Source organism: Macrotis lagotis, chromosome 6, assembly GCF_037893015.1.
Source record: "Macrotis lagotis isolate mMagLag1 chromosome 6, bilby.v1.9.chrom.fasta, whole genome shotgun sequence".
Lineage (NCBI taxonomy): Eukaryota > Metazoa > Chordata > Mammalia > Peramelemorphia > Peramelidae > Macrotis > Macrotis lagotis.
Window position 1 is genome coordinate 15130730 of NC_133663.1, and position 13664 is coordinate 15144393.

The window sequence follows — 13664 nt, forward strand, 5'->3', positions numbered from 1 at the left end:
GGACAACAGTGTACAACACATTTTATGGAAATATTCACTCTTTGGTCATTTCTTTTTAAAAAGGAACGGCAGGATTTTAAATGATCAACCATAGTTCAACTCAGCCAGCTTCTAAGATGTTGGAACTATGCTTTGGGCTAGGTATTAGGGATACAATCATCAAAAAAAAATACAGTTCCTGCCTTCAATGGAGCTTACACTCTCTTCAAGATTAAAAGGGGGAAAGCAACTAGGCATTGATTTATTGATTCATTATTGATTCATTACAGGAAAGAATGCTAAATTTGGAGAAGGTACCCTAATGGGGGCAGAATGGAGAAGTGTGGCTAACCTTAACACATCCTTAAAACCAAGATTCTAGGAAGAAGCACAAAGCTTGAGAAAGGGGGCTCAAGGGTGAGATGACTCTAGGTCAGAGGGTGTTTCTAGGGTTCAAATGCTTGCAGGACAGGAGGGCAAAAGAAGTCTCAAGTGGTCCCTGGAGTCAGGAGGAATTGAGCTCAAATTTGACCTCTGACAACCAATGATTATCTATCTGTGTGACTTGCAAAAAACCAAAAAAAAAAAAAATGTCTCAAATGTTAGGAGTGAAAGGAGCCTGGAAAAGAATGAAGGAGTGATTCCATGGACATAGTTCTTTAGAAAAGATTTTGCGATTTCTCAGTTCCATTTTCTGGGGTTCTAAATATCACCATTTGCAGGTGACTCCTTGCCTCCTCTCTTTACTCTTCTCCTCCCCATCTAAAAAATTCTCATTCCTGATATATAATAGGTGGGAACCTAAGAAGTATATATCAATAAATAGATTAAATGCATAGGTTTCATTCTTACTAAAGATATATAAATGGATGTTTCAAAATTATCCAAAATCATCACTTAAAAAAAGAAGTAGGTGTATTATTGTCTCCATTTTACAGTTGAAGAATGAGGCCAATAGATGAAGTAAGTTACCTAGGATCACAAAGTTGGCAAGTGTGAGCTCAGATTTGAACTCAGGACTACCTTGACTCCAAATCCAATGTTTTTATCTACTATGCAGTAGATCTCTGGTTTCTTTGTCACTCTCATTATTATTCCCTTATTAGAAGTCTCACTTGGATTTTATACCAGTCATAGTTTGAGGAGAGAATTGATCTAATGGTTAAAATAAGCACAAAAATTCACTAAAGAAACGAACTCCTTAAAAAGCATAATTGACCAAATGAAAAAGAGGTACAAAATCTTCTTAAAGAAAATGATTCCTGGGGCAGCTTGGTGATGCAGTGGATAGAATACTGGTCCTGGAGTCAGGAGGGCCTGAATTCAAATTTGAATTCTGATCTTTAATGATTACCTACTGTGTGAACTTGGGCAAGTCACTTAACCCCTATTGCCTTGCCAATAAAAGAAAGATTCCTTTAAAATAAGAATTGAACAGGAGGAAGCTAATGACTCCATGAGATATCAAGAAACAATCAAAATCAAAAGAATGAAATGATAGAAGAAAATGTGAAATGTCTCATTAGGAAAATAAACAATCTTGAAAATAGATCAAGTAAAGATAATTTAAGAATTATTGTACTACATGAAAGCATGATCAAAGAAAGACTTAAACATCATAATCAAGAAATTATCAAAGAAAAATTACCCTAATATCTTAGATTCCAAATGTAATATAGACTTTAAAAGAATCTACCAATCACCACCTGAAAAAAAATCCCAAAATGAAAATTCCCAGAAATACTATAGCCAAATTGCAGAACTCCCAGTTAAAAGAAAAAATACTTCAAGGAGTCAGAAAGAAAAAAATTCAAGTTTAGTCAAGATCACACAAGACATAACAAATTCCACTTTGAAGGAGCAGAGAGCTTATAACATGGTATTCCCAAAGGCAAAGGAGGTAGGCTTAAAACTGAATCACCTGCCCAGTAAACCTGGGTGTATTCCTATAGGGAGAAAAAGGGAAATTCGATTAAACTCTTAAAATCATTCCTGATGAAAAGAACAGAGCTGAATAGAAAATTTGACATTCAAACAGAAGACTCAAGAGAAGTACAAAAAGGCAAATATGAAAGAGTAATCATAAAGAATTCATAGTTAACTCCTAAGAACTTTATCATAACTTTTAGGGCAGTTGAAAGGAGTTGACATAGTCAGAGGGGCATGAGTGTTAGTCAATCAATTTAGAATGATCTCCAAAAAAGAAGTAAAAGGGGGAGAAAGAGGGAGAAGGGAGAGGTAAAATGACGAGTATTTCCTGTAGCACAGAGTTGGGGTATTTCCCAATTTAAAAACTCCATTCATCTCTACTTTTTGTATACATGTCTTTAAAAGTGTGACTCTGCCATTCATCACCTCAGGTACCTCTTGGATAGCTGAAAAAGCCATTGCTGAGTTGAACTCAAAATTTGGGAAGAAAGTCTTGATTAATTTTTTTATTGGCACAGATGATAAGCACTCCCTGAATCATATTATTCACGTAAGTTTCCCTCACTGCCATAGCCTACAGTTTTCTTGAAAATGTAATAAAACTCATACTCATTGATCTTATTATGTAGCTAGAAAAATGGTATTTGTTCATTTGAATTTTGTGAGCTAGGTAGTCCTCAATCCATATGCTGTCAAGGATGGGGGATTCCCATGAGAAAATGGCTTCTTTAAATATTTATTTTGTAAACATTTCTTCCTAGTCCTTCCCTCCCCAATGTTTGACTCATTCAGAGAAAGTGAAAGAATTTCTGAGCTATAAAGAATAGAAAAATAAGATGACTTCCCAATACACTCATGAAAGGAATACAGGTTCATTTTCATAAAGTAAAAGATAGCTAGGAGTCCTCCACAAAAGGGATTTTGGACCCAATTTTTCCTCACTCCAAAGAAAAAGCTACACTGTCCTTTGAACCATGTAACCAAAATGTCATGCCACAGCTGCTATAAATGACTGAATATTGTACCCTGGCCTACTGTTGAAACTCATGAATCTGAAGGAAGATACTCATTTCTTGAACTTTTAAGTCAAACTTGGAAACTTCAGATCTGTCCTGACATCTATAAACAAAACAAAAGCAAGCATTCTGGAGTTGTGGTTGAGAGCTCTTGAGAGTCTTGCCAGTCTAATTATACATTATCTTAACCTTCCTGCGGTCTACACAAGAGCCAACTTGGCCAACTGCCTGTTCTTCTTACACCCTGCTAGTTCTCTCACCTTCATGCCTTTGCACGTTCTGACCTCGGAGCCGGGAACACTCTTTCCTCATTTCCTCCTCTTGGGACCCCTAATTTTCTTGAAGGTTCAGCTCCAGTTCCACTTAAAGAAGGTGGCTCCAATTCTCTCATTTGTTGTCACCACTGACACATCACAAAGTATATATTTTCTACATATCAGACAAATACTGTTTTTCTTCTAGTCCCAAAGCTCCTCATCTTTCTCTATGAGTGACATAGGCTCTCTTGTCAATCTGGTGAGGCCTTGAGACCCAGTCTCAGAATATTTTTAAAAATTTTATCTATTTTTCCGATTAGATGTAAAGATAATTTTCAACAATCATTTTGGAAGATTGTGAGTTTCATTCAGTTTTTTCTCCCTCCCTTTCCTCTCCCCTTCCCCTGTTAAAAAGCAATCTAATATAGGCTATATATGTTTAACTATATCAAACATATTCACATTAATCATGTTGTGAAAGAAGACTCAAGTTAAAAAGGGAAAAAACCATAAGGCATAAAACATTTTAAAAAATTGAAAACAGTAAATTTTGTTTTGTAGAATGGAAGCCTGGTTAAAATGCCAGATAGCAGATTTCTGTAGTTCATATTTTCATCAGAGCCCATCAATTGCTAAACTTCAGATAGAGTGAGGTTTAAAACTCTTCCTCTATTAAAATGTGAGATTCTTGGTCATCTTATTTTGGTATTTGTGTGATTGGCACCTCAAGCAACATGTGGTATCAGAGACCATCTGATGTAACTTGTATTTGAAAAGCAAATGTCCTTAGAAACACAAAGAATAGAAATTCGCTACCGATGAGGGTCTCCAATATATTTTGGGGAAAGTCTGAATTTGCAGTGAGAGAATATGTTCAGATCCTGGCTCAGCCCCTCACTAGTTGTGAGTTTGGGCAATCTCTCTAATCTCTCTGGAGCTCAGTTTACTCATCTCTAAAATGGAAGGGTTGGACTAAATGACCTTTAAATTCTTCCAAACCCAAATTTATGGTCCTATGACATCAAGACAATTCCTGCTCTTTGCAATTTCTATCTATTGCTCTGTGTAGATAGAATGTCTATGATGGAAAGAAAAAAAACTAAGGCAACTCACAAATACCAAGAATGCTTTTGCCAAAATGTTGTATCCAATAGTATTTGACTAATTTGTTTTTATATATATTTTTTAATAGCTTGATCAGCCTCGACTCGGCTTGCCATCACGGGACTACTATGAATGCACTGGCATATATAAAGAGGTAAATATATGTAGATTTTTTTAATATTCATAAAATAAGTCTTGTATGCTTGTGGCAGCTAGGGTTGGCATAATGGATGGAGTTCTTGGAGGACCTAAGTAAAAATGAATGGCTCAGACGCTTAACTATTGATTGACTCTGAACAAGTCACTTAACATCTCTCTGGCTCAGTTCCTTCATCTGTAAAAGTGGGGCAGCTAAGTGGCACAACTGATATCATGTTCTTCATCTGAAAAGTGAATCAGAGAAGAAAATGGCAATATGTCTGCCAGGAAAACCCTAAATGGGGTTTTCAGAGATTAGTGAAACAATTCACAATAACAAAATGGGAATGAAAATAGTCCCCTATTTCCCAAGGTTGTAAGGATCATAAGAGATAAACTATGTGAAGCACTTTGGAAACCCCAAAATTACTTATAAAAATACTATTTAATATATAGACTGGAAAAATTGGGACTCAGATTACAGTATTTTCTTACGTATTGATTTTCTAATATTCTGTAGAATAGACAGATGTTCAATAGCCAGCATATTCATGAGGTGCCCTCAACCACCAAACTCAAGCTTTCCTATTTTTCTTATGGTAATTGATATTTAAATTAAAAACCCAATTAAAAACTTCAAGTAGGAACTTATATGATTAAAAAACCAACAGATCAAGCAGAAAATAAAGTCCTAGGGTAAGAGTGGGCCTTATATGACTAGAGAATAGGATAATGAGCTCTTGAGCCAATTCTGCATCTTCCTTTTTCCTTCCTACCAATGTGGTCTGCTTAGAACGCTAGCAATAGGCAACTCTGAGGCCTTTTCTACATGAATGGTGATAGGGGGTTCTGAAATTGTCTAGTTAATCATATATTTCAATCATGTGTAGCTTGTCCATGGTTCAAAAGAAGCCTTCTTTTGCCTCAAGCTTCATGGAGATCATGTGGGAAGATGCTTCAAACCCCCTCTCTCCTCATTGACTCTATACCTGCTAGTATACTTTGACACTTTGTGCAATGGAAAGACATCTTTGTGAATGGCAGGGGAAGAGGGAAAATGAGTAATTTTTCTATTCCAGTTAGACTTGCTCTTGAACAAATGTTATTTTTCACAATTTAAATCTGAAAGAAGTTCAATTTAAATCAGTAACTATTTGTTAAATGGCTACTTTGTCCAAGTGTCTGATAAATGTTGGCAGGTCTAAAGACTTGGGGATGCATAGAATAGACTTTGCCTTCCAAGAGCTTACTAAAGGGGGAGGGAGAGGATAAGACCTCTTCACAGAAGTTGAGTGTGAGAGACCACTAGATGGATCAGTGAGGATCTCATGTAAGAAGATTTAGATAAAAGTGACAGGATGATGCCTTAGATATATAGAGGATCATCTATGTAGCTGCAGGTCTATGTAGCTGGGATGCCGAGTCAGAAGCAGTATTATATGTAAGAATGGCAAGATAGGCAGGAGTCAAGTGCAGGAAGCTGAATGTTTTGAACCTATCTGAAGAGGCGACAGCTTTCTTATACTGTCTTATAGAATGCCATTCTAGAAAAATGGCAGAATTGGGTTTGTTTTAGGAATTTTAATGTGGCAGGAATAAATTGACGAGGGAGAAGGAAGAAATGGAGAAATGGAAGTTATTTTGCTAGTTCAGGTGTGGGTTGTATGCACTGAGAGAAAGATTGATATGAGAAGTCTTGTGAAGCCAGAATGGACATTCTTAGCAACTTTTTGTACATGGAAAGTGAAAGAGACATGGGTGAAGTTTAACTCCTAGTCATTGGATGAATGAAAGGATGATGGTATTACAGTTTCCTCTTGAACCCCAAGTATATATAGGTCCAGTGTGTGGGTATACAGCTAGCTTTTGCTTATTAAGTTTCCTATTGCATGGTCCCCGAGGACCCATAGCAACTTGGGCATTTCAGGATGTAAGCTTCGAATACAGCTTGTTTAATAGATCACAGGGGAACTCATAAACTTACCATAACATTGAATGGTTTCCTTAAGCATATAAAGTCCCCACATTCTTTCCTCAAAACATAATCCAGTCAGTTTTAGCTCTCTAAACTTTAAGATAATTCTTTAACAAAACTGCATCTCGCCTTAAGATAGCCACAGACAACAGACTGAAGGTGCTTCTAATATACCACTTATCTATTGCCCAAATAGAACATGTGGGAGATCACCCTAATTCTACTCCAATCCTGAGATTGTTGATCAATCTGTATCCTTTGGGAAATGTGCTCCTTGTCCTGCTTCATTTCTAGCAAAAAATGACCTATAGGATGATGAAACTCATGATACTAATAATATTTTATATTTGTGCTTGGGTTTTACTCTTAAGGTATTAGATTTTGTGTTAATATGTGGGTTAATATTTTACTCAGATTATGTATATTTTAAATTTACATAGAGATATTTATTCTTTGAAAAATTTTACCATATTATATCATTTAAGCCTTATATCTGGGTAGAGGGAAGTACCTTTATTCCTTTTTTTTTAAGTTTTTTTGCATGGCAATGGGGGGGTTAAGTGGCTTGCCCAACGCCACCCAGCTAGGTAATTGTGTCTGAGGCTGGATTTGACTCCAGGGCTGGTGCTCTATCCACTGTGCCACCTAGCCACCCCCTCTTTATTCCTTTAGATGCCAAGTGATAGAATAAATTAACCTCCTTTGCCAAGACTCACTCTAAGTTAGTTATACCCTAACACCATATGCCTTGACTTTCTTTTTAAGATGATGACCACATCAGTCGAATAATGGTAATTTAGCTAATTGAAGAACCAGCAAGTTTTACTCAATGATGTAATGGATGTTCAATACCATGTCAGACTAGACACTGCTCTCAATTTAAAACAAAATCAGTTCAGCATTTATTAAGTACCAACTGTGTCCCTAGATAGAACTATTCTAAGCCATGGAAGTCAAAGGGCAAAAAGCAAGAAAGAAGGGAACAAAGAAAGAAGGAAAGAAAGAGAAAGAAAGAAAGAAAGAAAAGAAAGAAAGAAATCTCTTCCCTCAATGAATTGACATCCTTCTTTGTTCATCAAAGATCTTATATCCTGATGTGGTCAAGAAAACCCTTTGCACCAAATGAAAAGCCCTGTTCTTGCTCCCAAGGTAAAAATCAAATATCCACTGCCTTCTGCCAGCCCCTGTGGGAAAGTATCAAAACGAAAGTAATTAAGCTGTGTCTTATAATCCAAGGAATAGGGCAAGGATTCTGTCAAACATGAGCTAATCCTTTCAGGCTATGAACAGATAACAAGTCTGAATAATAGGAATGGATTTTAGAGGAGAAAAATTAAATTGCATGTTTCAATAAGGAAGGAGGTAGAGAGTTCTTGCAAATGAAATGAGCCCATATTTTTATTACCTAGCTGTGCATCTCCTGGACGTACTCTATGCTAGCTTGAATGCTATGGAAAGGTCAGGACCAAAAGATCTCCTAGTGAAAAGGGCTGATGCCAAAAACAACGAAGAACCACATAAAATAATCAGAACAGAAAGACAACCAGTCCCTGCCCTGAGAGTACCTGCTCTGAGGAGGAGAGCGTTATGCTTGGCCAATACAGAGGTCACTTGAGGAGCTCTGAGGGAAGCTGATGCTGATTACAATCTGAAAGAATGGGTCAGCTCAAGGCTTTTTATATATATCATTTCCTTGTCCTCATAATATCTCTGAGAAGAAAGGAGGAAGGGTAACTTGGCATCCTCCAAGAATAGAGTCAGTGAAGGATAAGATCAAAGTATTTAAAAATGGAAAGGGGCCGCAGTATTTATCTTGTCTAGACTCCTTGTTTTACAGGTGAAGAAACTGAAAAAAGTCAGTGACTTTTAAAAGGTCACTCAGATAATACATATCATGACCTGGATTTTCCCCTTCTTCTCCTCATTGGTTTATTATTATTATTGTCTTTTTTATATTATAGTCATTTCTGAATATATTTCTCCTCCCACGCTATTCAGAAAAGAATGTGCATAAATTGCAATGAAACCTGGACAATAAACGCAGAGAGTCTATCTACACGTACATACCCATGGTACCCACACCCCAACCTTTGCAAAGGAGAGAAATTGAATTCTCATCTCAATTTTGTTTCATTGTTTCCCTTGATATCAGAAGTTCTTTTTTAATTTTTTTGCAAGGCAAATGGGGTTAAGTGGATTCCCCAAGGCCACACAGCTAGGTAATTATTAAGTGTCTCAGACTGGATTTGAACCCAGGTCCTCCTGATTCCAGCCCCTTCTTTATCCACTGCACCACCTAGCCACCCAGATATCAGATATTCTTAACTGTTTTGTCTCAGGCACCCTTTGGGCTATCTGGAGAAGCCCAAGCAATCCTTTTCAATTTCTCGAGTAGAATACGTAGAATTGCAAAAGAAATTGTATCAAAATAGAATTACCAAGATAAACTAAAAAAGAATAATTTATGGAATTATGGTCATGGAATATACCATACTATTTCAGCCTACATCAATTCTTTCCATGTTTTTCTTCTTCAATTTTTCAAATTCAACTTTTATTAAGGCCTCTTAATATTGAAATGCATTCATGTAACACAATTTATTTCCCTATTTCCTGGTCAGTAGAAATCTCCTTTGTTTCTACTTATTTGCTTTGTGTTGTGGACTACAGGAGGGCTTTGATGCCTTAGGAGTGAAATCTCCATCAAAGGGAGAACTTGGTGTCATTGGAAGAACTTGGTGTCATTAAAATAATTTCTGAAAGGTTTTACTTCCGATTCTTGGCCCAAATGATTGCACTAGCTCTATGGATTCGCCATTGAACTTTTGCCACTTTCTATAAAGGAGCCATCCTTTATCCACATGGAGAATAACTATCTTCTTCCAGTGGTCAAGAAATTAAAATGCAGGTCACCCCAAAGGCAAGGGAAAGATACAAATCAGGCATGAACTGACTGGAATAATCAATCAATAATATTTATGAAATTCTTTGGCCTAAGCATTATGTTAAGTGCTGGAATACAGTATAAACAGATCCTATAGAGGACAAACCCCAAAAGGCTATCCCTGAGAGGAATATGACCTGAAAAGAAAAGAAGACTGGGTCACATAGCAAATATAGACAGTAATGGGAGACCAGCTATGTGTTTCACTGATATCCTCTCAATGATGAGCTCTAGAGGAAAATCCAAACTTAGTCATATCCCCCCTTTTGGCTTTGAGGATTTGCTTGAAGTTTTTGATAAGCATTGCTGAAGATGGTTGGATATGACTGAATACTGATCCATGTCAACAGTGAGAATTTTCTAAAAATAGAATGGGATTCCCTTGAGATTTGGTTAGCCCCCAGTGTCTAGGATTATAACTTGATGATATAAGTAGCCTTTTTTGCAAGGCAATGGGGTTAAGTGACTTGCCCAAGGTCACACAGCTAGGTCATTATGGAAGTGTGAGGCGGATTTGTACTCCAGGGCTGGTGCTCTAGCTGCCCCCTCTACAATATTTAACAAGTCACCATCATTGTCATCATGGTGAGCATTTCTATAGCACTTTAAATATGATCTCATTGCACCCTCACCTGGGAGGTGGATGCTACTTTTAATTACCTTTTTATAGATGAGGAAACATTTCTATATCCAATAAATGCCTGAGTCAAGATTAGAATGTTGTTCTCCAGGTCCAGCATTGTCCACCTTGCTACCTCATTCTAGGTAATGTAGGGTTGAGAGAAGAAGGAGACAGATGGAGAAAACTGGACTAGCTAAATGTCTAATTTTGGAAAGGATCTCTAAAGGTCATTAATGGAGTTGAGAAGACAGTCCCAAGAAGTAAATGAAAGAGAAGGATAGCCTACAAGCAAGGAATTAGGACCAGGATGCTAATCTAACTTTGAACCCCCAAATCCAGGGCTCCTCTCTTTTCATAGGTCCACAAAAATTTAGAGGTTCTGGGTATCTGATTTCTCCTTCTCTGGATACTGTTCTAACTTATCAGGTGTCAAGCTTCCATCCAATCCCTTGTGACTCTTATTAGCTAGATCCAACCACAGCTAAAAAAGATATGCCATCATTTATATTGTCAGCAAAGTTCTTGCCCCTTCTCTCTGCTCCCCCTATTAAATTAATATATAGAACAGAAAACCCTCAGCACACTGATATTGGGTAATTCCAGTCAATGCTTCTTCAAAGTCTTTAGTATCTCCAACTGAAGAGATAAGGGTTTATATACGTTGGGTTATATATGTTCAAATGATTGAGCACTTGTAATTTGAAACATGGTCCATGAAACACAGACACTTGTTTTCTTAAACAAATCAGTTGCTCTAATTACCTGTCACAAAGCAAAGAAAGTAGATTATATATGAAGTCATCCTTTGAGTGTATGAGTGAAGTCATTCTTCCTGTGGCTTTCCTCTAGTGAGGTTTGCCATTGCATCTCTTAAATGAAACACATACACACACACACAGACACACACACATTCCTCCTTCCTGGCAACATTTAAGATGACAATAGAAAATTCAAACATTCAGGCTTAAATGCCACCTAAGTGTCCCCATCACTCCCTTGGAAGGCAGAGGAGCATGAAAGAAGAGAGCCTCCTCCAAAGGAATGTTGATTTAATGTTTGTCAAAGACCAGCAAACCTGCTGAAGGAAGGAAGTTTTCCAGTGTCTTCCTAGCATTTAAAGTTCAACCTTTTCTGCAAAGGTTTTCCCAACATCTAGCCTATCCTTTGAGAAACCTATTTATAGGGGTATAGATTTAATTTTGCTATTTATATATGCATAGTGTTTTATAAATAATTGGTCCACCCACTGCTTTTCATCAACAACCAAAGAGTACACATGTGAGCCCATAGCACACAGTGAGAAAAGATGAGCAGAGAACAAAGGCTGCATACAAGGGCTTAATATTCCACAGACAGGTCCACCATGATGGGATCAAAACAAAGCTTTTGAATGAGTATAGAGTTCCCATTTTAAAACCTGATTCAGTGTACATTGAAATATGTAGGGGTGTAGATTCAGAGTTGAGAGAGGCATAGTTTTAGAGGTCATGCCATCTCATCTCCACTCGTTTTACAAATGAAGAATGGAAACATTAAGTTCTCATTTGCCCAATACTTGTCAGCTAGCAATAGATGGAAGAGTTGAACTCAGTGGTTGCAATCTCAACCTCCTTTCTTCCCAGTGACACTATCAGATGGCAGGAAATTCTTCTGAATTTCACCCATAAGTTGGCACTTAAAATGAAGAGAAAGAGAAAACTGGAGCAAAATCCTGAGTCAAAACATAGAAATACTGATTTGGGTGGTTATTAGAGTGGCCTTTGGTTCATTCTGAATAAGAATAATACTATTTTCTTGAGGTGGAATACTCTGCCATCCCAATATTTAACCCCAAATCAAACTTCCTTATTTTCTTGGCTTCTATTCAACCTAACTCAAGTTACTAAACTGTGACATTGTGCCGGTCACTGGTGGCAGGGGTGATTTTTTTAGATTAAAATCTATCCTTCCTTAGAATTCATTGGGTGATAGGACATTTACATACATGATAACAAATTGTGCAAAAGATACAGGAAAAGGATTGTGAGTTTCAGAGGATGAGTGGAACTTTAAAAGGAAATGTGTAGGGTGAAGGAGTGGAGGAAAGGAGCAGAGCACCACTCATAGAAGGGCGACCCAAATATAGCCAACAGTGTAGGCAAAGGTGCAGAGGACAGTGAGTCAAATGTGGCTACTATGAAGAGTGCACCAAGGGAAATAGTTCTCAACAAAACTAGAAAGGGAGGGCAGCTAGGTGCAGTGGATAGAGTACCTGAGTTCAAATCCGACCTCAGACACTTAATAATTACCTAGCCATGTAGCCTTGGGCAAGCCACTTAACCCCATTGCCTTGCAAAATCTTAAAAAAAAACTAGAAAGGAAGATGGGTGCCAGATTGTAGAGAACCATGAAGTCCAAGCAGAGGCGATAAAACTCAATGTAAAGGTCTTGTCCTATTGATGAGGGTATGAGAGAGGAAGAGAATGGCTAAAGAATTCAACACCAAGATTTTTTTGGACAGAGCAGACACACACACCTTGCAGACTGAATAAATGATGAGAATTGATAAAAATTCAAAAGAGCACAAATGAGCAGATGTAATCCAAGGAAAAATAGTACATCGACTTTCTAAAATAATGGGTGGCATGTGACAGTGGGACCTTCAGTGTTCACCTCACTGGCAAACCCTCTGCTTTACAAAAGACCCTGGGTCTGGCATTTTAGCTCAGTTTTCTCTTATATAGAATCAACTTTCTTTTCCTTCGTGCTCTAAATCCATTATCCTCTGATTCCCTCTTCCATTTTGTCCTTCCCATAAAACTGTAATTTGAAAATCCTTCTCATCCCTTATGCACTGGGAGACCCAAAAATCTTAGCTACAAGTCAGGTCCAACCTGATGTCTTTCCAGTGGTCCAGCCTTCCAGATTAAACCTGCATTCACAAGTTGATGACTATTGTCTTATGTTTAGGGTCCACCCCAAGGGCCTTTTTATAGCTTTTGCAGTCCCATAGATGAATTTCTTTTATTTTGTAAATTGAATTTTATTTTTTCCAATTGTATTTAAAGATTGTTTTCAACATTCATTTTTATGATTTTTGAGTTCCCAATTTTTCTCCAACCCTTCTCTCCCCCTGATTCATGATGGCGAGCAATCTGTTATAGTTTATACCTCTGCAAAACATTTCCACATTAGTAATATTGTGAAAGACGAAACAGAACAAAAAAAATAGAACCAAAGGGAAAAGCCACCAAAAAAGCCCCCAAGTAAAAATAATTTCCTTCAATCTGCATTCCAACTGTAGCTCTTTCTCTGGATGTGGATATTATTTTTCTTCATGAGTCTTTTGGAATTGTCTTGGATCATCGTATAGATGAGAAGAGCTAAGTCTGTCATAGCTGATCATCACACAGTGTTGCTGCTACCCACAGATGCATTTCAAATATAATTACATACAATTTCCTTCTCCACAAGAGGGGATGAAGCCTTTTATTTCAGATTCTTTCTGAAATTTTTGCTTGTGTGCCCAAAATCTTATATCTGCAACTTTATTCAATATCATTTATTTTAAGCTTAAACTATTTAAACATTAACCAGGCATTCTGTACTTGACTTATATAATTGAGAGGGAACTATTTCTTTCCTCACTCTGCCCTGAATTTTTAGTGTTAATTTAATTACACAATTCAAAAAAATTGCCAGTCATAGAGAATTTAATCCA

The 13664-nt window shown here is 37.3% G+C and overlaps 1 protein-coding gene across 1 annotated transcript in view; it reads left to right on the forward strand.

Moving 5' to 3' along the window:
- Positions 1-13664, forward strand: part of LOC141492084 (neprilysin-like) — a 72822-nt gene that overhangs the window by 2995 nt on the left and 56163 nt on the right. The window contains exons 3-4 of the mRNA XM_074192714.1: positions 2248-2458; positions 4374-4439. Of these exons, the coding sequence (XP_074048815.1) occupies positions 2248-2458; positions 4374-4439 (277 nt within the window). The remainder of the gene's footprint in view (positions 1-2247; positions 2459-4373; positions 4440-13664) is intronic.